Here is a 27,152-nt window from a genome sequence, read left to right as displayed (position 1 = left end):
TTATAGGCCTTGCTAAACTGCCCAAAAGAGGAGGAAAGCAAATAATTGATGGGCCTTTTCCACAATCACTGATGTCTCAATCTCCAAGGTATCAACAATTCAAGATAGCAGCTCTTGAAAAGTTCTGAAATCATCTGGAGCTGGTATGGGGGCAAAAGAGCCTTTTCAGGACATGATGAGGATGGGTCTGTGGGAGAAGTTGAAGGGCACCGGACCAGTGGTTCAGGACCTAACTCCTCTTTATCCACTCCCATCCCTGAGAACTTCCGTGGGAGGTCTTGAAACTGAGGCCACCGGAGAATGAGACCTACATCTGTGCAACAATCAGGAAGGAGACGCACTTCTGAAAGCACCCTAGTAAGCCTAAATAGGCATAGTGGAAAGTTGTATGCCTATGGTTAATCAGGTTAGTTAGGATACAGTGAGCTGGCCCCTGCCAACTGGTGGGTAAGCTGGGGCTCTGAAATGAGGGATTCTGGTCTGGAGGAATGAATCATCTCCTGATCTTGGAGAGTGATGAGGTGAAGGCTCCCAGCAGCACTGGACGGGAAAGAAAGTATGGTCAGGAAAAGGTCTCCTCTATCTGCAGTGCTGATCTCTCAGGCAAGGTCTGTACCAGGAGCTTAGACATTTGAATCAGTGCCAGATGATGCACACTCAGTAGAAAAAATGGTATGGAAAAAGAGAACTTCCATCACCAATAATGCAATAACCAGAACAACAGTTAGTTCCTCAGTTGACAGTGTCAGTATTTCAGTTTTTGGTTTAAAGGAATCTGTATCAGATGTAGGGACCAGAGAAGCCTCAGAGCCCTTCAGTGCCAAGAAGAAAGCTGAATCAGTGTCACTTGCCCCTTTAGTACGAGAAGACTTCACTCTCCTCCAAAGAACTGAGTGTAAAGGAAATAGCTCTCCTTGAGGCCTCTCAACTTTTCCTTTCTCAAGGAAGTAAGATCAGTACCAGGAACCATGTTTGATCCAATGCTCTGATCTACCTTACCTCAGTGTGGAAGAGGCAGTACTTATCTTTGTTGCTGGAGCAGCTAACAGTGCTGAGCTTGTCTTTGGCTACCATGTCTTTATGGCCAGTCGGTCCCAGATTTGACTTCTTATGGATACCAGCCTTTGCTGTTGCATCCTGGATGTCATAGGAGCACACAGACTAAGAGGTGGAAAGTCCCATCTTGGAGCTCCATGCCCATTCTTGTGGGTCTGAAATGCCCCTCACAGGCTGCTCTATAAGACACAATTTTAGCCTCTCTCGATTTTCTTGTTCTGGAGAAGGGACAACTGGCAGATGGAGCATCAATTAGGCAGAAGGTTCTCACCAAGACAAAAACAAACTGTCTGGACGGGGAATAAGCCAATCACAAGATGGGCAGGATTTGAAACTGCTATTTTAAGTGGTTGTGGCACAAAGTGCGGAGAGAAAATAAGGTTTTTTTTTTAAATAAAGTATAAACGTAAAGAAAAAATTAAAGAAAATGGGGGAGATATTTAAGGAATTAACCCTAATAAGCTAGATAAGGATAGATTTGGAGAATGGACTAAGGGGCAGCAGGCAGAATGCCTGGTTCCATCTCACTGCCACAGCTGGTAAGAGGGAACTAAGAGATGGTTGCAGCTGCTCTGCCCTTTATGCCCTGGGGTTGCTGGGAGCATGAAGACATGGAGGGAGCAGGCATGGCTCCAGAGACACTAATATTCAAAGATTCTGAATGTATATGAGGTGCACTTGCACACAGAGAGGGATCCCCATAGACAAACACTCAAACAATGACCGAAGTTGAAAGCACACGGGGTGTTTCCAACCATGTCATTTTGTGTAAACTATTGATGGAGTAATTTGTACTGGGTATTATCCAGAAACAGTTCCAGAAGTCAGAGTAAAGGTAAAATTAAACACTTATGATCAAACACTAACCTTATGCCAAGCATGGCGAGTGCCTAAATTCCTGTAACATTTTACACTGTGGCATTACTGGAGCTAAACTGACACTCAGAACCATTTAGAAATTCGGTCACAGAATCAAATCAAGTTTTTCTTTCCCACTCCTCTTTAAGGGGGTATCACAGGAAGCCCAGTCACCTTACTACTGTGGTGCAGTTGCCCACGGGCTATACCTTTTTGTATAAAAAATGACATTCTGAAGGATCAAATCCCAAAGAGCACAAAACAGAGAGTACAGAATTGGGGGGGAAAGGGGTGAAGGAAGCGAAGGAGGAAATCAGCTCAAGAGCGGTCAACATTGAAATCAGACCAAACAGGCAAACCTTGCTTGCCTCTCAGAATAAACGGCTTTCTAATAGGTCCTGTTTACGAAATCTAAAAACATCACTTCTCAGAATACTGCCCTCAAGGACTTCTAATCTAAAAGATTTGACAAGATAGAACTGTACTGATCAACTCATCTACCATCCCCTTCCAAATTTATTTTTCAGCAATCTATTAAGTATTTGACATGCAAATCCTCATACGTGGATTTTTTATTTCCAGCCAGCTTGGTCCTTTGATCTTCCTACTCATCAAGAGAAGTTCCAGGCTAGAAGTGTTCGTTCCAAATACATGAGAAAATGTCTCTCCTTTCAGATCTTGAGGAAGCCGGGGGAATTCAGCCTGACATAATCAAAAGAAAGGGATAAGTCATTGTATTTAAAAAAAAAAAAAAAAAAAAAAGGCATGTCAACATATTATGCTCAAGCAGCAGTATAAACAAACTAAACCATATCTGAAATGTGCCAGTTTCACAGGAGTGAAACTCCGTCTCATCAGAATGATACTACTTGGGTTGCTATAATACAGACTATTGTTTTAACAAAACTCTACATAAGTAGGTTTTGATTAATTCCATTTTTACCAGTAAATATCTGCAAACATCTATTTCACCAAACTTACACAAACCAATGAAAAGGTATTCCCATCAATAATAACTGAAATGTACAGAAATGCAAAGAAAGAAAAATGCTGCTTGAGAACTTAAGAGTCAGAATCCACTGAATTTTGAATTAGGCTTGTTACAAACTAGTGAATGAAAAGTAAAAACAGGTATGATTTGTTGATTTAAAGATATTTACTCTGTATATTTTGACATATGATGTTGACAATTTGTGTTTTCATGATTTATAAAGCTTAACTTTTTGAAACTCAATGTCTACTGTAATTAAAAAAAATTGTCTGGCCTCCTCTTTAATTTTCCCCAACTGTGAAAATTTAAATAGGAAAAAAAAAGAAAAAAATGCTTAAAAATAAACCCACGTTATCTGTGGAAATTATAAAAAAAAATAAAAATGGAAATCTGCAAGCCTACACATAAGCCAGGAAATTGATCCAAAAAGGTACACGCCAAAATCTGTGTGCACATGGGGAACAAGAGTGTGTTGGTATCAGCCATGACCCACATAACGCAACATTTTTAATATAGAAACTGCTTAAATAAATACTGCAAGTTAATTATATTGTTTTATGCATCTGACAGCTTTCCAGCTACATCCACTGTTTGCAGATCGATAAGATTAGAATGCTCCTGAAGTGCCAAAGCAGCATTTTGGGCAGCTAACATGCATTTACTTTACCCTTCAGATATGACCTTAATCCCTGCAACGTGGCTGAACGCATTAAGATGGTGCCTGTAATGTCCCCAGATCAGCAATTAACAAAAGATATTTAGAAGGGAATACTGTCAATTTGAAACCTAGTCAATTTTTTTTAAATGATTAAAATTAGTTGTTACTATCCCTGTCCCAGAGTCCTGCTGGGAACTTGTGTCTCTGTTACTGTATTTCCCTCATTTCTAAAGAAAGTTTCTCTTGCCCTGGAGCCTCATAAAAGACCAATACAAATAGGACATTTGTGTATAGGAAGTTTCACTATCACAAGGCACTTAAGCATATGCCTGATTTTAGGCTGAGAACAGTCTCACCTGGGTGTTTAAAGTTACACACATTTAAATACATTGTTTAACTTAGGCCAAAGGGCACAAAAGTAAACAAAAAAATAAAAAAGAAAGCCCGACTAATCAGGAATAAATACCTCCATAATAAATACCTCCATCATTAACATTGATGAATGAGATTTTTGTTTTAATTTCTTCGTGTTTCATTTTTTGGGGAGTGCAGCTAACACCGAGATAAATAGAAAGCTTTAGTAGATCTAGGATATACTGATTTAAAATGTTTTAATTTGCTATTCACTTTCAGTTTCATTGTAATTAACTAGCTACAGCAGGGACTGGCCAGCACATCAATGATATAAGGAAAACAAACAAACAAAAAACACTAGTTAAATAAGCTCCAAAAGACAAATTTTAAAAATAAAAAGCAACTAGTTTACATGTTGCAAAGTGGGTGTAGCCATAAGTTAAGGACAAAATTCTGTTATTATATGTACTTATGTAAATAAGATTAAGTTCAATAGAACTATTCCAGTGATGTGGCCTCTCATCAGATTAGTTTTACTCACCGAGTACCTAACTTCTAGGTAGTCAGACTTTGCTGGAACATCCGGGATCTCAAAAGCATAATTCTTTTCAACTTTCTATGCAAAATAAAAACATTTTAAATACTATGTATTAGGTGCTAAGACTTTTTTTTAAAATATCAGTATACTGAACATTCATTCTTTCCAATAAGAGAAAAAAAGGAATAAAAACCAAACGTGATGCAAATGCTCATTCATCTGATCTCATTACTCTCCTTACAGCAGCTATAAAGCTTAGCTTCCCTTTGCTATTGGACAAGTAGGTCTCTAACATCATGTTCATAAGTTACTAGCGATGCAAAAGCAGGCTCCAACCACACTTAGTCCGTGTCCACACTGCACTTTTATCGTTAAAAAACTTTTGTCACTCAGGGGTGGGGGGGGGGGGGAAATACCCCTAAACTACAAAAGTTTTAATGACGAAAAGCACCGATGTAGACAAAGCCGACGAAGCTACTGTCCCTCATCGGGAGTGGTTTTATTTTGTCATCAGGAGAGCTCTCTCCTGGCGACAAAGAGTGGCTACACTGCCTGCCTTACAACGGCACGGCTATAGTGGCACAGCTGCGCCATTGTAAGCTGCACAGTATAGACACAGCCTTACTGTTCAGAACTATGTTAAAATTTCCTGGAGACTAAGGATTCCGGATTTGCGTGGCTATCCTGTGCTATTGCACCAGCTGGAGAACAGCACATTGCACCCATTATGCAAACAGATGGTGAAGAGTCACTTGTGGCGTGCGTTATTTGTATTGCCATAGGTCCTACTGGCCCTAGTCATAGACCAGGACTCCACTACTGTCTTGTCTTTTTTAAACATATAGGTTCAAACCACTTCTTGTGGATTTAACCTGACTATGGAGTAAAAGAGAGCATGTAAGCCTCTGTTCATAACTACAGTGAAGTGTAAAGAGCCGTAAAAATGCTATCTGCCCATTAAGTGTTCTTTCAGAAATTAGACACGGAGGAGCAATGATTGGCTGTTAAGTTTCAAAACTTCCTTATTGAAGTTATCTTCCCTTTGTTCCAATATAAATCATCAGGTCGTGGATTACATGTAGTTCTATCGAGCGGGTCACATCAGCTTGGTATGTAGCAATATTTTCACTTAAGTATTTTCAATCATTTTGTAAGGAGAGGTTTTTGAGCAATGCTGCTGCAAAAGTGCAAGCCCTGCCAGCTATCAACTGAAATTTACAGGATTCTGGTCAGTTTCACCGCTGCTCTTCAAAGAATCTTGTCAGTTTTGCTACTGCTAATCACATCAATTTCAGTCAGCAGCTGTTGGGGTGTCCAAGAGCATATTTTGTTTCAGAAATATCATGTGTAGTGTTTTCAAAAATGAAACTTATGGAATTTCCAGTTTCTGGGAAATATCAATTTTTACTCTGAACTGGAACAAAACCAAATTTTCCCACAAACCAGAAATCCACATAGCCACTGTAGCTATGCACTCTGCACATGAAAACAAAGCAGATTAATTTTATAGCAAGTTGACTTCAGATGCCAATGCCTTTTTCAAAATAAATTGATTATAATGGAGGAAATAATTAATGAAAACATCTTCCAAATATTTCAAAAATAGCCCTGTTAATGGATGAACTGAATATATACATTAAAGCTACAGGACAAAATTTTAGAGCCAATCGTTTTTTTTAAAAAAAGTAAGTAATTGTTTAAGCCTACTGGCTTTGGAGAAGCTAATTTACAATTTTAAAATCGACTTCAAGGAAAGCTGTATTTGTGTCTTAGGGCCTGATCCTGCAGCTCCCATTGAAATCAAAGGCAACTTGAGGGAGGAGAATTTCAAAGAATTGACAAACTAGAAAGCAAGCCTTTTACTACTGTAGTTTTGTTTATTGAAAGATAAAGAACAGGCCAAGCATGTTTTAATACTGAAGTATTAATGCCTCAATAAAAGGCATGTTCTTTAAAAAAAAGTTCATATGATATGCAGTTTTGTGATTAAAGGTATTAAATTTTTCCCATCCTTTTTTGGCAATGCAGGAACTATGATTAGCTAAAGTATGCTTATTTAGTGTTCAAAGCTTTATAGGAGACCATTCCCCCTAGCCTTCCCCATCTAGCTAGTCTTAATATACAGAGAAAAGTCAATTCAGACCTGGTAGCAAATTCCCATCTGAACAGTACGATACAACATTTGTTTGTCCTCTCTCTCAGATCAGTATTTGGTCTTCACACAGAAGGCCTTTGTTTGATATCTTGCTATGCAATGAATAAAGCTATCATCATCATCATATTGAAATGCAGGCCTGTCTATCTGACAAGACTTGTACTGGGGTAACTGCAACACCCAGTGTAGACACACTGCACCTATATAAAAGAGGGTTTTGCACTGTGGCTTACCCCACTTTCAACATCTATAATCTCTACCTGCAGTTGTATCTTTATTTTAATCTTTGTTATCTCTTCCTGTATCATCTTTTAACTGTCACTCTGCACATGTACAAGTTTTTTTTGTTTTGTTTTTTTTTATATAAAGTTCTTCTGATCCTTCAGCACCTTTTCAAAGGACAATCCAAAGCATATGCTTTCAAGTCATTGTTACTGAAGCCCTCTTCATTAAACTTTAGTTATTTTCTCAACTTCAGGGTTCTCCAGATTTCTCTTCCTGAGCAGTGAGCTAGCATATCCCTGCTTTACACCCAATCTTAAAACTACCCACCTACATTTCCCATTTACAAGTACAAGTACATTATAATAAGAACATACAAGTAGAAACAGTGAAAAAAATTCAAAGGTAAACTTGTCAGAATTATTTTGATCATAAGAAAATCTGAAACAGATGAAATATGTGTTGCTGGAATGTGCCAAAGAAGCATGCAATCTGTCCACTATTGAAGGCTGAAAATATTGCACTAGATTACATATTGCTGCACAGATGTATGATATTTATTGGGTGAACTTGCTATTTAGGAGGCATTTGGGAAGCACTTGCATTTCCATCATGCTTTAGAACATTTAGAGTTGTCCATCAATATTTTGATTTTCCCCTCATTTTACACACCTGTGTTTTTATTCATTCTTCCTCTGTTTTCCTCTGCCTTTCAAACCTCTTGTCAAACATTTTACACAAGGGTTTAATGACAGCACTGATCACTAAACCAAGAAAATCAAAACTAATCCCAAAGTTATACTGTAATTCTTTGTGAACTCTCAACTTGATACTCCAAGAAAGTAGGAAGAGTCATCTGAGCACTTAATTGAAGAAACATGATGCTAGTGTTGTACTCATCTTCATCCAAGTCTGGACTGCAAAGAGACACTTGCATTTTATCCACACATATTAAAGAGGGAAAAGGAAAAGAAAAGTTAATGGGTGCTTGTGAAGTGATTGAATAAGCTTCCTCACACAGCTCTAGCAATGCACTTCAGTCCAAATTTGTGATGCCCTTGCTAGAACAATTTCTGCATATTTTGCTTTGCAGAACTGTACCTTTATGAACAGATTCCTCGGACACCTATTCTCTATCCCACATCGTGTCTGCCTCTATTTTCCAATAGAGCAACCTTTTCCGCTTCACCATTCTCTTAACTGCTTGTGGAGTGGCCCAAATACGTAGTGGAGTCACAGATGTCAAGCACAACTAGGGATCCAATGAACAGTTTAAATCTCAAGATGGCATCCTAATTCCCACAAAAAGGGAATGTTATCTGTCTTATTAATGGTTTACAGTACAGTAGTGTCTAGAAGGTCCAGCCAAGATCAGGACCCCCTAATGTGCTAGGCATTGTACAGTCATAAAGAACAGTTCCTGCCCCCAGAGAGCTTAAAATCTAAAGAGAAAAACAACAGATAAAAAGTGGAAGGGAAAAAATAAGCAACAAGGTGAAGCAATTTGTTCAATGTCACTGCAGGTCAATGGAAGAAAAATCAAAGAACCAAATTTCAAGTCCTAGCCCAGTGCCCTATCCAGAGGGCCACAGGTGGTTTTTCCCCCTTATGCTCAATATTCATTACAAAAATTAGGATGTTTAAGAGAAATGAATATTGGCAGTCCAGGAATCAGTACTGTCAGCATCACAGAAGGACTGCTGTTTAGTTGCTAGCTCACCTGGGCATGTACACTTTCTCTATTCTAGTAAGTGAAGCCATGTTGTGTGTATCCCTCAGCAAGCTTTGGGCAAAAAAGTGCATTACAGTAAACTGGAAGTGCTACATAAATGTAGTACACTGACTTCTAGTATATGTGGCAGAGACGGGGGGAAGAAGGAAGACCTTGAACCAGGTCCATTAGTGGTTTGGGGTTCACAATATAGAAACAAAATTGATTCACAAAGTTGTGTTGGCTAAAACTGTACTATTAACTAATCCGTTGGCAGGATTTTAGCAAGGTTTAACATTTATAATCATGATGGCACGTATACAAACTGTTTGGTCATAACCATATTTGAAAACTGTTTTGAATGTAACAAGTCCTAGTAAGAAAAGTCAGGACACAGCCTTAGATCTCAAAGAAAGCTGACTTCTCACACAGAGATGATGATCCTGACCTTTTATCAATATTCTGCCATTAATCATATTAGCTTTGGGGTTAAAATTCTGTTCCATACTAGGCCCATCTCCAAACTCTGTTTCACTTATTCTTGAGTTGAGAAAGATTCAGATAGTCACTGTTACAGGAAAACATACACATACATGCAAGTTACAACTTTGCCTTTTCCACCCACACACCAACCAGCATGGCTATCCACTGAAAGTTTTCTGCCCTCCAAAAACAGAAAAATAGGAAGGGACTGAGCGTGATGTACAAAAGAGACGAACCTTAGATCTGAACTTCATGATCTTGTATTTTACAGCAATCTGGTCATTAAATTCTTGGTAGATGTTCATCATAGTCACAGGATTCTCTGTCTCTTTACCAGAAGTTAGGTCCATTTGCTTTAAAGAGAGTCAAATCAAATTATTTCATTTACAGATTGTGACAACAAACATTAACAAAATTAACAAGTCAGCAAAATTCAAGGTTATTTTAATGGGTAAACTGACATACAATCAAAGCTTGTAGCCAAGGAGTATTATGGCACCAAAATAAATGAGTTCACAAAATGTAAAATTTATTAAATACTACTTAAAACAGAGGACTTGGAAACTTAACATGGTAAGCAGGAGATCACCCAAGAAAACTGCCACCATTAGTTTCAGGTAAAGGAACTGCCCTTTTCTTAGCTACATCATTATAGCTTGAAAATCAGGGATATTCTACTCTGCATAATGAATATCACATATGCAACAATCAGCACAGCTTGTTTTTTCCATGTAAGCAAGTCAGAAGGCATTTTACTTCAATAGCTTCCCATCAGCAGCCCACTGAAATTCAGGCCTACCATCTCACGTGGCAGTAGATAGATAATTCTCTCAATATTTTTCACTGTCACACAACAGCTGACATACGTCTCTGCTGCTTCAATCCACACTTTACCAAACAGAAATACCACACCTGAGAAAGGAAGAAAAGACTAGATATTAGGAAACCAAAAATTCTCAAAGATGCTGCTAGCAGAAAAGCTGCCACTTCAAGTATAACTAACTAAAGAAAGATTAATTCACCCACAGGACCAAAGTAATTTCCAATTTGTAGTCCTTGACAGTTCCATCTGCTGACAGACAGTGCTCTACAAATATCTAAGCAATCACTTTATAAACCTAGTACTTATGTGGTCCTTAACCATCCACCTCCAAAACTGTGGTAACCAAGCAATGTCAAGCACAGAAGATGGCATCACACCACTATCTTCTGTTCTCAGAGTTCTATTCTTACAGCTTCTCATTCCCCCTAAAGAAAAAGTAGGTGAAGAAAGAAAATGCTGAAATGCGTGTGGTGTCAAGTATTCCATAAAAGGCTTGAACCTCCCAGATGGAGGTGTGTTAGATGGTAACCAGGACAATGAAGTTTTTTCCTTACTCAGTTCTCCAAGATTCAGACTCCTTTGTACCCAATTAAGTTGGTGGAAGGCCTTTTGCAATCCACTGAAAATTTCACTCAATAGATTTATCAGCTTCAAGTCCCAAACTTATGAATTTTCGCAGCAATAATTCCCACAGTAAAATCCAGAAAGTTTTTATATTTGACAATTCACTGCTCAAAAGAACAGCACACACAAAAAACAAGACCCCACAAGTACAACAATGTTTCCTGCAACTCACGGTCAATGAAATAATTCCCCTGCCCCAAGGGCTCTCGTGCACGGTGCTTGTCACCTGTCTTGTTCAGTGAGTATATGGGGCCACTAGGAGGGTTAGTGAGGAGAGTTCATTGCATTCAGTATGCTGATGGTACCCAGCTCTACATCCCCATCACATTTGACTCTGCTGGAGCAATGGGATCCATTTCCCAGTGCCTAGAAAACTTAGGTCTTGGATGACAGCTAGCTGGTTGTGACTCCATCCAGGTTATAGAGAGAACGGTGAGGTTAGGGGAAGCAACTGGAAGCTGGTGGAACTTACATCAGCGCCCCTCACAAAGGGAGTGCAACAGTACAGGTGGACAACTTGGGGATGCTGTTAAATTCAGGGTGCTCCTGGATGTCCAGGTAACAGGTGTAGCCAAGACAGCTTTTTCACCAATCTTTTCTTTTCATTGTGGACCTTGCCACAATTATCCACATCTGCATCACCGCAAGATTAAAGGTACAACGAACCAGCTATAATGCACGCTACATGGGATTACACCTTGGAAACATTTGAAAGCTGAAGCTAGCACAGAATGCTGCAGTCCACTTAAGTGGACTTGTAAGATGGGAGCACATTAAACCAGTGCTGTTACCTTTCAATCAGCTTCTGGGTAGAATTCAGGAGTTTGGTTTTAACTAGGCTTGGAAGGATTATATTTTTATTGGTAAATGTCAATTTCACTCCCCCCTCCCACACACACACACACACACAAATATTTCTATTGATGATGGTAGAAATTTACAGACAGAAAAAATTGAGAAAATTGCTGCTTAAGAACAAGGATGTTTACTCTGTATAGTCTGACATGTGATGTTGACAATTTGTTTTAAGAACATAAGAACGGCCATACTGGGTCAGACCAAAGGTCCATCCAGCCCAGTATCCTGTCTACTGACAGTGGCTAGTGCCAGGTGCCCCAGAGGGACTGAACCTAACAGGTAATGATCAAGTAATCTCTCTTCTGCCATCCATCTCAACCCTCTGACAAACAGAGGCTAGGGACACCATTCCTTACCCATCCTGGCTAATAGCCATTAATGGACTTAACCTCCATGAATTTATCTAGTTCTTTTAAACCCTGTTATAGTCCTAGCCTTCACAAGCTCCTCAGGCAAGGAGTTCCACAGGTTGACTTCGCTGTGTGAAGAACTTCTTCCTTTTATTTGTTTTAAACCTGCCACCCATTAATTTCATTTGGTGGCCCCTAGTTCTTATATTATGGGAACAAGTAAATAACTTTTCCTTATTCACTTTCTCCACATCACTCATGATTTTATATACCTCTATCATATCCCCCCTTAGTCTCCTCTTTTCCAAGCTGAAAAGTCCTAGCCTCTAATCTCTTCTCATATGGGACCTGTTCCAAACCCCTAATCATTTTAGTTGTCCCTCTCTGAACCTTTTCCAATGCCAGTATATCTTTTTTGAGATAAGGAGACCACATCTGTACGCAGTATTCAAGATGTGGGCGTACCATGGATTTATAAAAGGGCAATAAGATATTCTCTGTCTTGTTCTCTATCCTTTTTTTAATGATTCCTAACATCCTGTTTGCTTTTTTGACTGCCGCTGCACACTGCGTGGACGTCTTCAGAGAACTATCCACGAGGACTCCAAGATCTCTTTCCTGATTAGTTGTAGCTAAATTAGCTCCCATCATATTGTATGTATAGTTGGGGTTATTTTTTCCAATGTGCATTACTTTACATTTATCCACAATGTGATGTTGACAATTTGTTTTAACAGCTATAAAGCCTTCACTTTTTGAATCTCAAGATGTACTGTCATTCAATCATTGTCTGACTCCCCGCTATCATCTGAACCTCTTCCCATAATCTCCCACAACCATGAAAATCTACATTTATAAAAATGTTAAAAAATGCTTCAAAACAAACATTACCCACCCAAAATTATTAAAAAATAAAAATCACATTCCGATAAGCCTAGTGTTAACCTATAAGAAAAATCGCTTCATAATTTTGGACTTGGTTACTGGAGATTTCTCTCTCCTCCTACAACGTACTGCCATTACTGAGATCAGAGGTGTTTGAGCTGGAGCTCCTTCAATATAAACAATTTTGGGGAGGTCTTCAATTTCAGGACTTGCTCCCTTGGTCTACCAGAGCCCAGGTTCTCTTTCTCCCTCACCTCCTTCATTAAGCCTTTAATAAGGGTGTGGGCTAAGGTTGAGATATTTAGGAGTAGTTCCTGGTTTATTCTTAGCTTTTTAAGCTATAGGACAGGTGACCAGAGCACTAGATGGACACCTATTGTTTTATTTTATTATTTATTTCATCAAATTTTTAAGATAGGAGTACAGCCTTCCAATTCTTTCCATAAAACAGTTTAAGGGAACCATGAAGGAAAACAGATTGTATTTCAAAGTTACAAATGATTTTAGAGAGTCTTATTTATCTTGCAGTCCAGCTTCATTTCAAGCAATGTATTTGACATTGTTTATGCCCATTTTCCATAAAAATAATGAAACTGTTAAACAAAAAGTAATGTCAAAATTTACTTCCCCCCTTGCACTATTAATTGAAACCAGGTGCAGTCTATTATTCAACCTTGAAATGTCAAAATAAGGACATTCTTATGCAAGAAAAACATGCAAGAAAAATAAATCCTTTCATAATTGTGTTCCATTCAGCAACCACTGACTTACAAGCCAAGACAGAAGTAAAAAACAATAACAGGGTCTTTAAGAGTAGCTATTTTATATTAGAATCATTGATTTCACCACGGCTTCAGTGATCACTAGCTGCTCTCATCAGGAAGCTTTTCAACGCACTCAGCATACAAAGAGACCGACTCATATTTAACCCCTTGGCACCACAAGTTAAGAAAGGTGTAACTGCAAAATGCATTAGACTTAGCACTTGGAGCATTAGTCCAAAGCCTCCAAAATAGGTATTTTTCCTCTACCACTAAGAGCGTGAATGAGGTTGATATGCATGGAAGACAGAGACCAAAAGCACTAGAGATATGAAATAAGTGAGATAGGACTGAAGTATCTTGGCAGAGCTTTATGAAGATTTTTGCACAATAATATCTATTCCACAACCAGTCTGCCTCCTCTCCTCCACCTCCTACAACACATGTGACTTGTAATACAAAGACAGGTTTATCAGGACCTAGGAGATCAAACTAATGATCTAATCAGGATTTCAGATTATATTTTCAAAAGGAAGAGAACGGTGCATTTAACTATTGTACCACTTAGCCAAGAAGTTAGACACATCAACTCATTCCTAGCACACAGAGGCAAATAATGTCAGCATATTCCCCAGATTTAACAGCACTAAAATCCTTTTCCTTCCCCCCTAACACTATACCAGACCACAAATAATAGACAAGACTTTCATTTTGTCAAGTAGTTATATCATACAGAGGGAGGAATAACCCTGTGCAAGTTACAAAGCAGCTTCCGGGGGAGAACTTCAACAGGCATAGAGAGCAGCTAGTCTTTCCTTGGGCTCCTTTGAAAATCCCTGCCTTCATGGCGAGATTAAATTGAAAGGAACGAGAGAATTACTTTCTGTCTTTAAATGTGTAGATACCTGGTTGACTATACTGATCTTCGTAAGCATCCAGCCAATAAAACCTAAAGACTTGATCACCATCTTCCCCGTTCACTAGTGGCAGGCAACTGGGGTCCACTTGAACTTCTGAGGCAACTAAATCAATTTCATCCTTATCCATTCTGGTCCAACAGGACATATCAGGGAGAAAAGAACTTCTGCAAGTATTGAAAAACAGATGAGTAAGGTTGTATGTTCACTACAACCATAACTTTTGAGAAGACATGACTTAAGATCTGTCACAAGAAACCAGCTAACATGCAATACTCCATTATTTCCCCCACAAATATAGCTCTCATATATCCAGCAGACAGGCATTAATAGTTCCTTTAAACTATTAGACAGACCCCAGACATGCAAGTCTTTACAGCATGAGTAATCCCATCAGTTTGCAAGGCTACCTTCGACTGTAAGCTATCTGGGGTGGGACAGAGTCATTATTTGTTTCTGTGAAGCACCTTGTACACTTCAAACCATGATTTGACTTGTCATAATTTTCAGTCATGAAACAGTATTTAAAAAGTGCTTCAAAACTCTCCTATATAGGAAAAGGACCTTAAAATCATTACTTTCGCATTTTGAACTTCAATGGCATGACTATTTGTCACGGGAAACTGGCTTTAACTATCATTAATGTTTTGGGCAATTATAAGGTATTCAGTAATATAAATCTTTAGTGATTCCTGATTTCTGTTCATCAGCACCAAGATGTGCAGTCTAAAACTTCCACATTACATCACCAGCTCTGTGCAATATACATTGAGCACTTAACCTAAAACATTACACTGTTTACCCAGACAGGAATTGTCTATCCCCAGAAACATGAAGTATCCCTTTTCTTAAGTAGCCGTCAGCCAGTTTACTCCCTTCAACATGCACGTTTTTCAAGTCCCTACAGTGCAATCACAGAACAATGCCTTGAGAAAAATAAATATGTAAATATCAAGTAAATATCTGTAAATATCAAGTCCAAATATAATAAAGTCATAAATATAACTTCTTTCAGCAAAAAAAGGTCTTTTGCAACCACAGATCCTTACAAAAAGGATGCATCTTCCTTCACAGAATCCACTTGTTGTGTCTCTTTCTTTTCTAGTTTCTGTTCTTTCTTCAGGGCCCCGGCAGTCTCTGGTATATCCGCTTCCATAGGTTCATCAAAATCCCCATCCTCAAAATCCATCATGCCCTGATCATTTTCTGTAAGCATTGTAAAAAGAACTAAGGGGTTGAATCATTAATACAATATACTATATAATTCTAGTACATACACACAGTATTCAACATTAATATGAATCACTTTAAGCTATTTTCACACTTAGCCCCAATGGTAACTAAAATATTTTAGAACATGCTACATTTGCTATCTCCGTTGCCAGAATTTTTAAAATACCTTGAATAGCTTTCTCTGGTTTTGCCTTCACCAGTTCTTCATTTTCTGCAGTTTTTATTGTATATTCAGCACCATTCTCTTTATGGACTGCAACAGGTTTTGCTGCATAAGTGGCATGCTTAGGATCAGCGGTAGTTGGAGAAAGAACTTCCTTTTTGACAGTAGTGGGAGCTTTCCTTACTATAGGGGATACTACCTGAAAAAATATTTTAGGCACAAATTAAACTTTAATTTTCCTTAAAGGAGAATTACACTGTTTAGTTATAAATGAAGTTGGCAATAAGGCCTACAGTCAGGGTTTTGCACACTCTTCAACACAACATCAAATTTCTCAGCAACAACTCCTCAATTCCATGGCAACATTTATTCTACCACCATTTCTATTCCCAAACCTACACCCAAAAAAAAAAAACAACAACAAAAACCAGACAGTTCTATGGGTCATAGTTGAAAATATTAATAGACAGCATTTGTTGATTATTTTTGGGCATGAGTTTTTTGCTGTTCTCCCCAGGCCTCAGCTCAGGAGCGAAGAGGCTGACCTCAGAACCTCCTTCTCCCCATTTGTGCCAGGCAAGAATGGAGCTGGCTGTCAGCTTCTCTCTAGCTCCCCAGGCAGCCTAGTTTGCCAGCATACATTGGTACAGCCAGGAAGTTAAATTCTCGCTCCCTCAACTCTCTTCTGACTTGCTCCATGGAACAGTGCAGGGAGTGCGCACAGTACTCCAATTAACTCACAATTGTAAGGGAAATGGTAGGTATGGTATGGCAGGGCAGGGGGAAAATACAGTTGTGTGCCTAACTGCAGCAAATTGGTGAATGCCAGTTTATGTAACCATAGTATCCAAATTCCACGGGGCCCTGATTGAGATGAATAGGACAGGCTACACCCCTCAGTCCTAAGAGTTTCAGGTACTCTACAGATGCAGACACAGGACACTGCATCATTTAAGACTGTTTACATTTTGGGGGTACTCGCTGAAACCATAAAGGCAAGAACAATTTTCAAATGAAAGGTCCGATTCTGGAGCATTATTATGTAGCAAAGGAATGAATTCTGCAGCGACACAATCACAGGATACATGGGGCCCTGCCCATGTTAAGGCAGCCCAAGTAATTTTTCAGTTGTTTATAACTTTGCCAAACTAACTAACTGTTTGGACTGAAGTTTTACAGGCTCTTTCTACCTCCGGCTGATACGTCTTTTTAAAGTTTCAGCAAAGACCATTCATTTCCAACAGCAAGGTTAGGGGAAAAAGAGGTTGTCTTCCTAATGTTAAAATTGATTTCCAACCATTTCACTGAAGAGTTCCAGCCTCCCTATGCTCTGAAGCAGAGATTTAGAAGTTGATAAGGGGACAGGCCCCTTTTGTTATTCAGTTACATTTAGCGGAGTTATAAGCCTCTCAAAAGTTCCCATTTGCACAAACTCAAAGCATTTAGAGGCTTGCTGCTTCGAAAAAAAAAATCCCTAAATGTTCTCACTCCACTTTTGCATGCTCCCAAAACCTCTCTTCCGCCCACAAGGTCCACTCAGAGCTAGAGCTTCAGACAGAACATTGGAACAGCTGCAACTACCTCATCCTACCCCCCTGCCTTTAACCTTGAAAATGGTGTTCTGGGAGGGGAGTCATGAGATCTTCCAATAACTGGTGATAGTTCTATGCACTTTATTGAGCAAGGCCTCACTACTGTCATCATCTAGTTCAGATGGGGAAACTGAGGAACAGGAAAATGAAGTGTCTTGCTCACGGTCACAGCAAGCCAGGGTCTTAGTCATGAATAGAACCTTGGTCTCCCAAGTCCCAGTCTAATGCTCTATCTAAGGCTCCACTGTCAACCACTAAATAGAACAGGTCTGTGCAGTTGATCTATTGTAAACCAAAATAAACTATTGTAAACTAAAATAAAGTTTAAAAAATGTTAATATTTATTCTCTCTATTTCTTTTTACCTCATCTACCCCAGCTGCCCAATCATTATTCCTGTCTTAAATAAGCCTTCCTTTGATCAAAGTTGCCTATTCCCTTTCTTACTCTCCAGAATCCTAGACTGTTACCTTCTCCAACCGCATCCTCTCTTATTCAGCTTCTGCACTCTCCTGAAGCCACCTTCACTAAGGCCTGGTCTACACTGGGGGGGGGGGGGGGGGGGGGGGGGGGGGGCAGAGGGGTCGATGTAAGATACGCAACTTCAGCTACAGGAATAGCGTAGCTGAAGTCGACGTATCTTATTTTGACTTACCTCCCATCCTCACGGCACGGGATCGACGGCCACGGCTCCCCCATTGACTCCGCTACCGCCACTCACCCTGGTGGAGTTCAGGAGTCGACGGGAGCGCGTTCAGGGATCGGTATATTGCGTCTAGACGAGACACGATATATCGATCCCCGACAGACCAATCGCTACCCGCCAATCCGGCGGGTAGTCTGGATGTACCCTTTAGTACTAATGACTCCTCCTACTTCAACCAAATAGACACTTCTCTATACTTATGTTTCCAGATCTGCCTATTGAAATTGAAAACGTTAGTCACTACCTGCTCACTTCCACTTAGTTTCCAAGACTTTCTTCCTGGTTCTCATTCTACCTTGTGGACAGCTCTTAAAAGCCTCCAATTGCTCCTTCTAGGACAGGGGTTCTCAAACTTGGGGTGGTGACCCCTCAGGGGGCAGTGAGGTTATTACATGGGGGGGGGGGTCACAAGCTGTCAACCTCCACCTCCAAACCCTGCTTCACCACCAGCATTTATAATAGCATTAAATACTTTTTTTAAGTGTTTTTAATTTATATGGGGGGGGGGTCGCACTCAGAGGCTTGCTGTGTAAAAGAGGTCACCAATACAAAAGTTTGAGAACCGCTGTTATAGGACCATCAGACCAGTGGCGCATCTAATCCAGCATTCTGACAAAGGACAGTATCATATGCTTCAGAGGAAAATAGTAGCATGGACAATTATGGAAGAGCGTGCCTGATGGCTAAATTTCTTCCTAACCTATGTCAGCTAGTAGTTGACTAACACCCCCGAAGCATCAGGGTTCAGATCCTCATTTAGATATATGGATAATTTTTTAATCCTATTAAATTTAGTCTCAATAATCTCTTGTGACAAATCCACAAGTTAATTATTCATGGTGTAAGAGTATGTTTCAGTTTTTAATTTGTTTTTCCAATTGCACTGTCGTTCTTGTATTTTAATGGCAAATAGGATTTATCTCCTCTATACCATTTGTATCCTTCAATCGTATCCCTCACTAAACTGTCCCAGTATGCTACAACTCTTTCTATGCCCATGAACATTTATCAGCCATCTCCAAATCCCTTTGACCCTCTTCCCCGCTGTTGTTCCTCAGTTTCTCTTTTCTGGCCCCTCCTTTTCCCCCTCAGTGATCTTATCTATCCCACGGTTTCATCTACTTCTACTACACAAGCTGATTTTCAAGTTCCAGGGGCTTCCTCTCCACCCAGTCTTGTATCTTATTGCCTGACATCTTTTGGATGCCCAGCTGCCATTTCAAACTCCCCTCCTCAAACATTAACTTCTCAGCTTTCCTGCTTCTGTATCTCTCCATCAACAATTCCATTATCTGTCCCACTTCCAGGTCCTGAGCCTCAGTCTCTGACTCTTCTCTCCTCCTTGCAGCTCTCACTAAGTCTTTTCACATAAAAATTGTGTCCTCACCTCATTGTCTCCACTGCTAAAACCACTGCCCATATATCAAGGCTTATGACATAGCAATAGCCTACCCTCCAGTCTCCCTGCTTCTTAGCAGTGAGTCTCTCCAAAAAAGCTGCTGCTAGAGTCATCTTTCATGCCTCCTCTCAAACCATTCTACCCCTATCAGAAGACTTCCACTGGTTCCGCACCTTCTGCAAAACCGAAGGGCCGTATATGCACCCACATTCCTAAATAATATTTCCCCTATTTACATCTTTCCATTTTCCACTCTTTTTACAAGCTCTTTCCAATCTTTCTGCCTTATCTCCTTTTCCCACCTCACTTCATGCCTATTTCGTTGTGCCCCATCTGCCAAGCATCCTTTCCTCCAAATTCATTTAAAAATTCATTCTCCCTTAATAAACCCCTCAATATCCTTTTGTCATAACTTGTTTACATAAGCTTTTTAGTGCATATGAAGCATCTATGAGTAACGTGTCATGTAACTCTAAAACACTGTATGAATGGTGAAGTGATAACTGAATCTACAGTATGTACTCACCCAACTACAAAGATAGTCAGACGCAAAAGTGTATTTTCATCTCTGTATTAGAGTACCAAAAAGGAAATTACAGACCTTCTGTTTTTACTAAGGAAGCCAATAATAAAACAGGAGCTTACTTATTCAAAACATAAGTTAGTCATAAGCAAAAAAAAAAAAAAAAATTTGGATCTGCAACTTTACCGTATGGGCCGGTGACTGTACAGAGAAAGGATTCAGTGACGCTCCAACAGGTCTTTTCTTTCTTAGCTTTACAACTGGAGGTGGAGTTATCTGAACAGTCTAAAAAGGAGGGAAAATATGAGAATGGCCCTGCATTAGTAGAATTTGACAGAGAAGGAAAAAGCCACCCAATTTTTCTCTTCACCCTCTAACCCCGCATACATGCTGCATCAGCTACTACAAAAGTATCAGAGTCCCAACAAAAAGTGACACTATGAAGTGTCTTCACTTTGGGAGCGTTTCCTCAAATTCCCTAAGCGAGTGAGAAATCCTTCCACACCAACTAAACAACCTTTTTTTTTTTCCAATTTACTTGAAGTGACAAGGCCACAAGGATTCTAATACGGTTTTGGTTTTGAGTGTTAACATTGTGAAAAAATTAATTGGAAAAAAAAAATCATTAAAAGCAGCTACATAGCTTGCTCCTAAACTAGAGGAGAATGCAAAACAATGGCCAAGGGGGTCCAGAACAGTCAAAGCCGCAGTGGGAGTATTATGCCAACTGATAATATAGTATTATACAAAATCTTGGTGTGAAAAGAAAATCAATAAAAATTTTAGATCATAAGTCACAGTAGAGGGACCACCTTTCCTTGTATTTTATACAGCATCAAGCACACTGCTGGCATTTAAATAAAAGAAGGAGTCTTGACGACACAAATCTTTGGATGAAGTTTGGAGACCCACAAGAGCCAAAGAAATTCAGTTAAAAATGTGTGGATGCAATGGAAAGTTTTCCAAATGCTTCTCATCCCTCACCATAGATTTTTTTAGACTACAGCTAATATGAAGTATGACAAAAAAAGTTAAAAATTCAGTTATGGCTGAGAGTCATAAGTTTAACGTGTTGGCTTTACAAACTGTTTCAGTAGACAATAGTTCAGGAGAATGTGTTATTTAGGAAAATTTGTAGTTGGTTTTCAGCACTGGCATACTAGTGGACAAACAATTTTAAGATGTACATTTGTGCCCGTAAATGCAGAAAGAAACAATGCCATTTAGAACATGAGGAGAAGCGTATTAGTGAACTCCAAAGCTTTATTAACTAGCCAACTATTCCACAACAACAGACTGTGTACTTAAGTGAAAATATGATGAAAGTATTTTGTATTAAAATGTTTTTCTCACTTAGCCTCCACAAAATCTGGTATTTCACATATGCCTTGCAACAGCAGACAATATCAGGATAGCATGAAAGCATTTCCTGAACTATTTAGATGTTTGTGATGTTAGTAACAGTTAATAAGGTGACATAACCCTATAGTTAGGTATCAGATAGCGTGGGAATGAGTATCGAATATTTATAGTAAAGCTAAATGAAGGACATGGCAATGTTCTAATTTTTTTTAAAATATATTTGTAATTTTAATTTATATTAATGATGTGTCATGTTCAGTAACCCCAAAGGACATTGTGATACGTGCTGTTGAAAGTGTTAGTCTTTGTAATTTTAAGGAAGTCTGCTAATACAGTAATGAGTACTGTCATGCTGATTAACTAGAGTCATTGGCTGACCTGACTTTTTGTGTACCTAAAGATGGGACAAAGATTGTCACAGCCAAGAGTTGGGAATGACTTCACTAAAATAATAAAATCTTAGGAGGTCCATTTAAAAAAAAAAAAAAAAAAATGCTTCTTAAAAACTTCTGATAACTGGATGAATTGCATCATTGATTGGGGTGTTCAGTACATTATACCCCTCAGAATTCAACTACTTACCTCAGCATTCAGATCTTGCAGAATATCCCCGAGTAAGTCATCCTTGGACAAGTCTACAGTTTTCTGTAAAATATTAGACAGCTGTATTAGCTATATAGACTTATAGATTCATAGATTCTAGGACTGGAAGGGACCTCGAGAGGTCATCGAGTCCAGTCCCCTGCCCGCATGGCAGGACCAAATACTGTCTAGACCATCCCTGATAGACATTTATCTAACCTACTCTTAAATATCTCCAGAGATGGAGATTCCACAACCTCCCTAGGCAATTTATTCCAGTGTTTAACCACCCTGACAGTTAGGAACTTTTTCCTAATGTCCAACCTAGACCTCCCTTGCTGCAGTTTAAGCCCATTGCTTCTTGTTCTATCCTCAGAGGCTAAGGTGAACAAGTTTTCTCCCTCCTCCTTATGACACCCTTTTAGATACCTGAAAAATTATATGCACTTAACTGAACCGAAAGACTCGGTCAATACAGAATAAGGATGTTCCCCACATACCATGGGCCAGATTTTCAAGAGTGACCAGCACCCAGAAACTCCCAGTGAGAGCTTTTAAGTCTGGCTTGTGTGCCAATTGATTTTAAAAAGTCAAACAGTAGTAACCAAAACATTTGTCACTTTGAGTAAAGAAAATAAAGTTACAAGTCTAACTGAACGTAGGACATTTAAATTGAAATATAAAAATACAACTTACATCTGTGTTTTTCTTCCCTGCACTAGCCATAAACATAGACTTGATGGTGTTTGGCTTTGACACCACAGACTTCTTCACGTTCTTTTTGTCATTTGTGGATGTTTTGTCACCTTTTCCTACAGGAGCAAGAGAGAGAAGTGATTTCTCAAATAATTAAAGGCTCCAGTTATCAGTAGGGGCTGAACAGTTGATGGAATTGGTAAAGGAATCATCTTTAACCTTTAGGCTACTCGCTCATATCCAGCGTAAGTTGGCAGTTCATGCAAGGCGTTACAATCTAATAGCTGTTCAGAATTACATTACAAAAAGCTATCACCAGAGTTTGTAGCCTTCTTGGAAGTATCACACAGGCCAATTACTGAACTACCTCTCATATACTAAAATGTGGTCACTACAGAGCAGTGGTTCTCAGCCTACGGCCCAATCAGCACAGAAATGCAGCCCATGTGACATCCTCAGGGCCATACAGGTAGTATTGGATGCGACCCAGATAACTCATTGTGAGCCGCATAGGTGGCCCGTAACAGTAAATAGGTTGAGAACCACTGCTCCAGAGTATGGTACAGCAGAGTATTTGCATAGAGGAAAGATGGTACAGTGGTTAGTTAGCAAGCCTAGGACTATGGAGACAAGGTCTGATTCTTTGTGTTGCCAATGACTTCCTATGTGACTTAGTCAAGTTACCTAGCATGTCTAGTTCATTAGTGCACATCATCAGGGTCCACATGGACAGCTAGTGTGGGATAGATTCATACCCCAGCTTGCTGCAAACTACATGTTTGTGTAGACCTGCCCTCAGGGAGTTGTGCAGAAGCTTCCCTTGCCCCTGTACATATCCTGCAGATAAACATATGACTTCTGTCCTCAAGGTTATTAACTGGTAGCTTTCACAAGAACCAAAAGAAATTCAGTCAAGTTTTTAAACACAAAGAAACCACTAAAGAACATAAGAACAGCCATACTGGGTCAGACCAAAGGTCCATCTAGCCTAGTATCCGGTCTTCCTCCGACAGTGGCCAATGCCAGGTGCCTCAGAGGGAATGAGCAGAACAGATCATCATCATCAAGTGATCCATCCCCTCTCGCCCATTCCCAGCTTCTGGCAAACAGAGGCTAGGGTCACCATCTCTGCCCATCCTGGCTAATAGCCATTGATGGACCTATACTCCATGAACTTATCTAGTTCTTTTTTGAACCCTGTTATAGTCTTGGCTTTCACAACATCCTCTGGCAAAGAGTTCCACAGGTTGACTGTGCGTTGTGTGAAAAAATACTTCCTTTTGTTTGTTTTAAATCTGCTGCCTATTCTGAAATCCTGTCTGATCATACAAGCTCATCAAGAGTATCCCAGTGCTAGGACAGAAAGCTTCTATGGTAAACGCAGTTGTTATAAGAAACTATGTTTACACTTCAGTAAGAGGCACTCTTTCCTGGTAGTCAGTATTGAGCCCAGCATAATGTTAGGGGCACTACGCTATTGAAAGTGCAATCTTTCATGAGTTGTAAGAGATTCTGATCATTTGTTGCCAGTGGAGATCCTATGGCATTTTTGACAAGAGTGCAGATATTAAACGTTGGGTAATTACATCCTGCACATTCCATCTGAAGATGCCAACACAGCAAAATGACGTTACACAATTGCAACATTTCACCTCTCTATTGGAGAAAGGGATCCCTGCATATCATTTGTAAATCTCTTTAGATTGTCCATGATGGAACTAGCAGTATAAATTAGATTTACTGTATATTTATGAATACATAATCACAGGCTTAAGCATGAAAGTTACATATGGACATGTCTAAAGCCCCAACCTCTTTAAAGTAGACCAATAAGGAAGAAAGTGAACAGACATTTCCATATTTAAGAAATTAATTACACTTGTTTGAAGACAAAAAGACTTACTGGATTTTTGAAAATGTTTGTATGACTTAACATTGGCTCACTTTCATAAGTTAAAGTTATTTCAGTTAGATAGCTGGTCATTAAAACATTAGACCCCAATCACCACTGATGCAGCTTCATTCAAGTAGCACTGAATGTTTATCAAACTTAAAATATTTTATTATAAACAGTGCCAAAAGATGACAAATATCTAAATGGCTTCAAGAAAATTTACAGAGCTCTATTATAAGCATTGTTTTTGCCCTATTAAAACTTTGGCTAGTCACACTGGTTTGGTCTGAAAGTTAGCCGTTTTACTCTACAGGTTGAACAGTAAGTTTGAAGAAAATTGGGCAGACTGTAGAGTAACAAGACTACACAAATTTGTCCTGAATATTGCTCCACTAACCGCTACAGAAAAGGCTGCATGTAAGGTTTGATAAGGGAAATGAATTATTTTTTGTACAGAAAAAGGATGTGATTGCTTTCAATATATGCTGAAAAATACTTCATAGCAATTTAGAAGTGAAACTTGAAATTTACTCAAGTACAGCTTTTTCGTGATGTTCTAGCTAAAAGAGAAGGACTGTAAAACTTAGGTCACCACATATAGTTAAATACCATTGAAATCCAGGGCCCATACTTAAACAAAATAAGCCACAGCATTTTGTAAAGTCACCTGCAGTCTGCACAACCTCCCAAGGCAGCTGCCTGCTTCTGGACCAGGGATCAGCAACCTTTGGCACGCGGCCCGCCAGGGTAAGCACCCTGGCGGACCGGGCTAGTTTGTTTATCTGCCACATCCACAGGTTCGGCCAATCACGGCTCCCACTGGCCGTGGTTCGCCGCTCCAGGCCAATGGGGGCAGCAGGAAGCAGCAGCCAGCACATCCCTCAGCCCGCGCTGCTACCCGCACCCCCATTGGCCCGGGACGGCGAACCACGGCCAGTGGGAGCCGCAATCGGCCGAACCTGCAGACGCGGCAGGTAAACAAACTGGCCCGGCCTGCCAGGGGTTTTTTATTTCAAAAGGGCTAACTTTAAAAAATTAAGGAAATTAGTTAGGGAAGTGAATTGGACTGAAGAACTTGTGGATCTAAAGGTGGAGTAGGCCTGGAATTACTTCAAGTCAAAGTTGCAGAAACTATCAGAAGCCTGCATCCCAAGAAAGGGGAAAAAATTCATAGGCAGGAGTTGTAGACCAAGCTGGATGAGCAAGCAGCTCAGAGAGGTGATTAAGAAAAAGCAGAAAGCCTACAAGGAATGGAAGATGGGAGTGATCAGCAAGGAAAGCTACCTTATTGAGGTCAGAACATGTAGGGATAAAGTGAGAAAGGCCAAAAGCCATGTAGAGTTGGACCTTGCAAAGGGAATTAAAACCAATAGAAAAAGGTTCTATAGCCATATAAATAAGAAGAAAAGAAAGAAGAAGTGGGACCGCTAAACACTGAGGATGGAGTGGAGGTTAAGGATAAATTAGGCATGGCCCAATATCTAAACAAATACATTGCCTCAGTCTTTAATGAGGCTAATGAGGAGTTTAGGGATAATGGTAGGATGACGAATGAGGATATGGAGGTAGATATTACCACATCCGAGGTAGAAGCCAAACTCAAACAGCTTAATGAGACTAAATCGGGGGGGCCCAGATAATCTTCATCCAAGAATATTAAAGGAACTGGCACATGAAATTGCAAGCCCATTAGCAAGAATTTTTAATGACTCTGTAAACTCAGGGGTTGTACCGTATGACTGGAGAATTGCTAACATAGTTCCTATCTTTAAGAAAGGGGAAAAAAGTGATCCGGGCAACTACAGGCCTGTTAGTTTGACATCTGTAGTATGAAAGGTCTTGGAAAAAATTTTGAAGTAGTTAAGGACATTGAGGTCAATGATAATTGGGACAAAATACAACATGGTTTTACAAAAGGTAGATTGTGCCAAACCAACCTGATCTCCTTCTTTGAGGAGGTAACAGATTTTTTAGACAAAGGAAACGAGTGGATCTAGTTTACCTCAATTTCAGTAAGGCATTTGATACGGTTCCACATGGAGAATTATTAGCTAAATTGGAAAAGATGGGGATCAATATGAAAACTGAAAGGTGGATAAGGAACTGGTTAAAGGGGAGACTACAACGGGTCATACTGAAAGGTGAACTGTGAGGCTGGAGAGAGGTTACTAGTGGAGTTCCTCAGGGATCAGTTTTGGGACCAATCTTATTTAATCTTTTTATTACTGACTTTGGCACAAAAAGTGGGAATGTGCTAATAAAGTTTGCGGCTGACACAAAGTTGGGAGGTATTGCCAATACAGAGAAGGACCCCGGGATATCATACAGGAAGAACTGGATGACCCTGTAAACTGGACTAATAGTAATAGGATGAAATTTAATAGTGAAAAGTGCACGTCATGCATTTAGGGATTAATAACAAGAATTATTGTTATAAGCTGGGGACCCATCAGTTGGAAGTAACAGAGGAGGAGAAGGACCTTGGAGTATTGGTTGATCACAGGATGACTATGAGCCGCCAATGTGATATGGCCATGAAAAAAGCTAATGCGATCTTGGGATCCATCAGGCGAGGTATTTCCATAGAGATAAGGAGGTGTTAGTACCGTTATATCAGGCACTGGTGAGACCTCATCTGGAATAGTGTGTGCAGTTCTGGTCTCCCATGTTTAAGAAGGATGAATTCAAACTGGAACAGGTACAGAGAAGGGCTACTAGGATGATCCGAGGAATGGAAAACCTGTCTTATGAAAGGAGAC

General features: G+C 39.7%; 1 protein-coding gene across 1 annotated transcript in view; it reads right to left on the bottom strand.

Annotated features, from left to right (window-relative positions):
• The window catches only part of LOC112118062 (DNA polymerase alpha catalytic subunit), a 349,709-nt gene that overhangs the window by 298,697 nt on the left and 23,860 nt on the right, over positions 1 to 27,152 (bottom strand). Inside the window, exons 5-14 of the mRNA XM_026648867.1 lie at positions 22,500 to 22,615; positions 21,804 to 21,866; positions 20,046 to 20,144; positions 15,644 to 15,839; positions 15,294 to 15,450; positions 14,233 to 14,411; positions 9,826 to 9,938; positions 9,263 to 9,379; positions 4,459 to 4,533; positions 2,478 to 2,616 (exon numbers count right to left, since the gene is read on the bottom strand). Coding sequence (XP_026504652.1) covers positions 2,478 to 2,616; positions 4,459 to 4,533; positions 9,263 to 9,379; positions 9,826 to 9,938; positions 14,233 to 14,411; positions 15,294 to 15,450; positions 15,644 to 15,839; positions 20,046 to 20,144; positions 21,804 to 21,866; positions 22,500 to 22,615 — 1,254 coding nt within the window. The remainder of the gene's footprint in view (positions 1 to 2,477; positions 2,617 to 4,458; positions 4,534 to 9,262; positions 9,380 to 9,825; positions 9,939 to 14,232; positions 14,412 to 15,293; positions 15,451 to 15,643; positions 15,840 to 20,045; positions 20,145 to 21,803; positions 21,867 to 22,499; positions 22,616 to 27,152) is intronic.

Source organism: Terrapene carolina, unplaced genomic scaffold (assembly GCF_002925995.2).
Source record: "Terrapene carolina triunguis isolate 2854851 unplaced genomic scaffold, T_m_triunguis-2.0 Scaffold22, whole genome shotgun sequence".
NCBI lineage: Eukaryota > Metazoa > Chordata > Testudines > Emydidae > Terrapene > Terrapene triunguis.
Note: the sequence above shows the minus strand (reverse complement) of the source record. Positions and strands in the feature narration are given on the sequence as shown.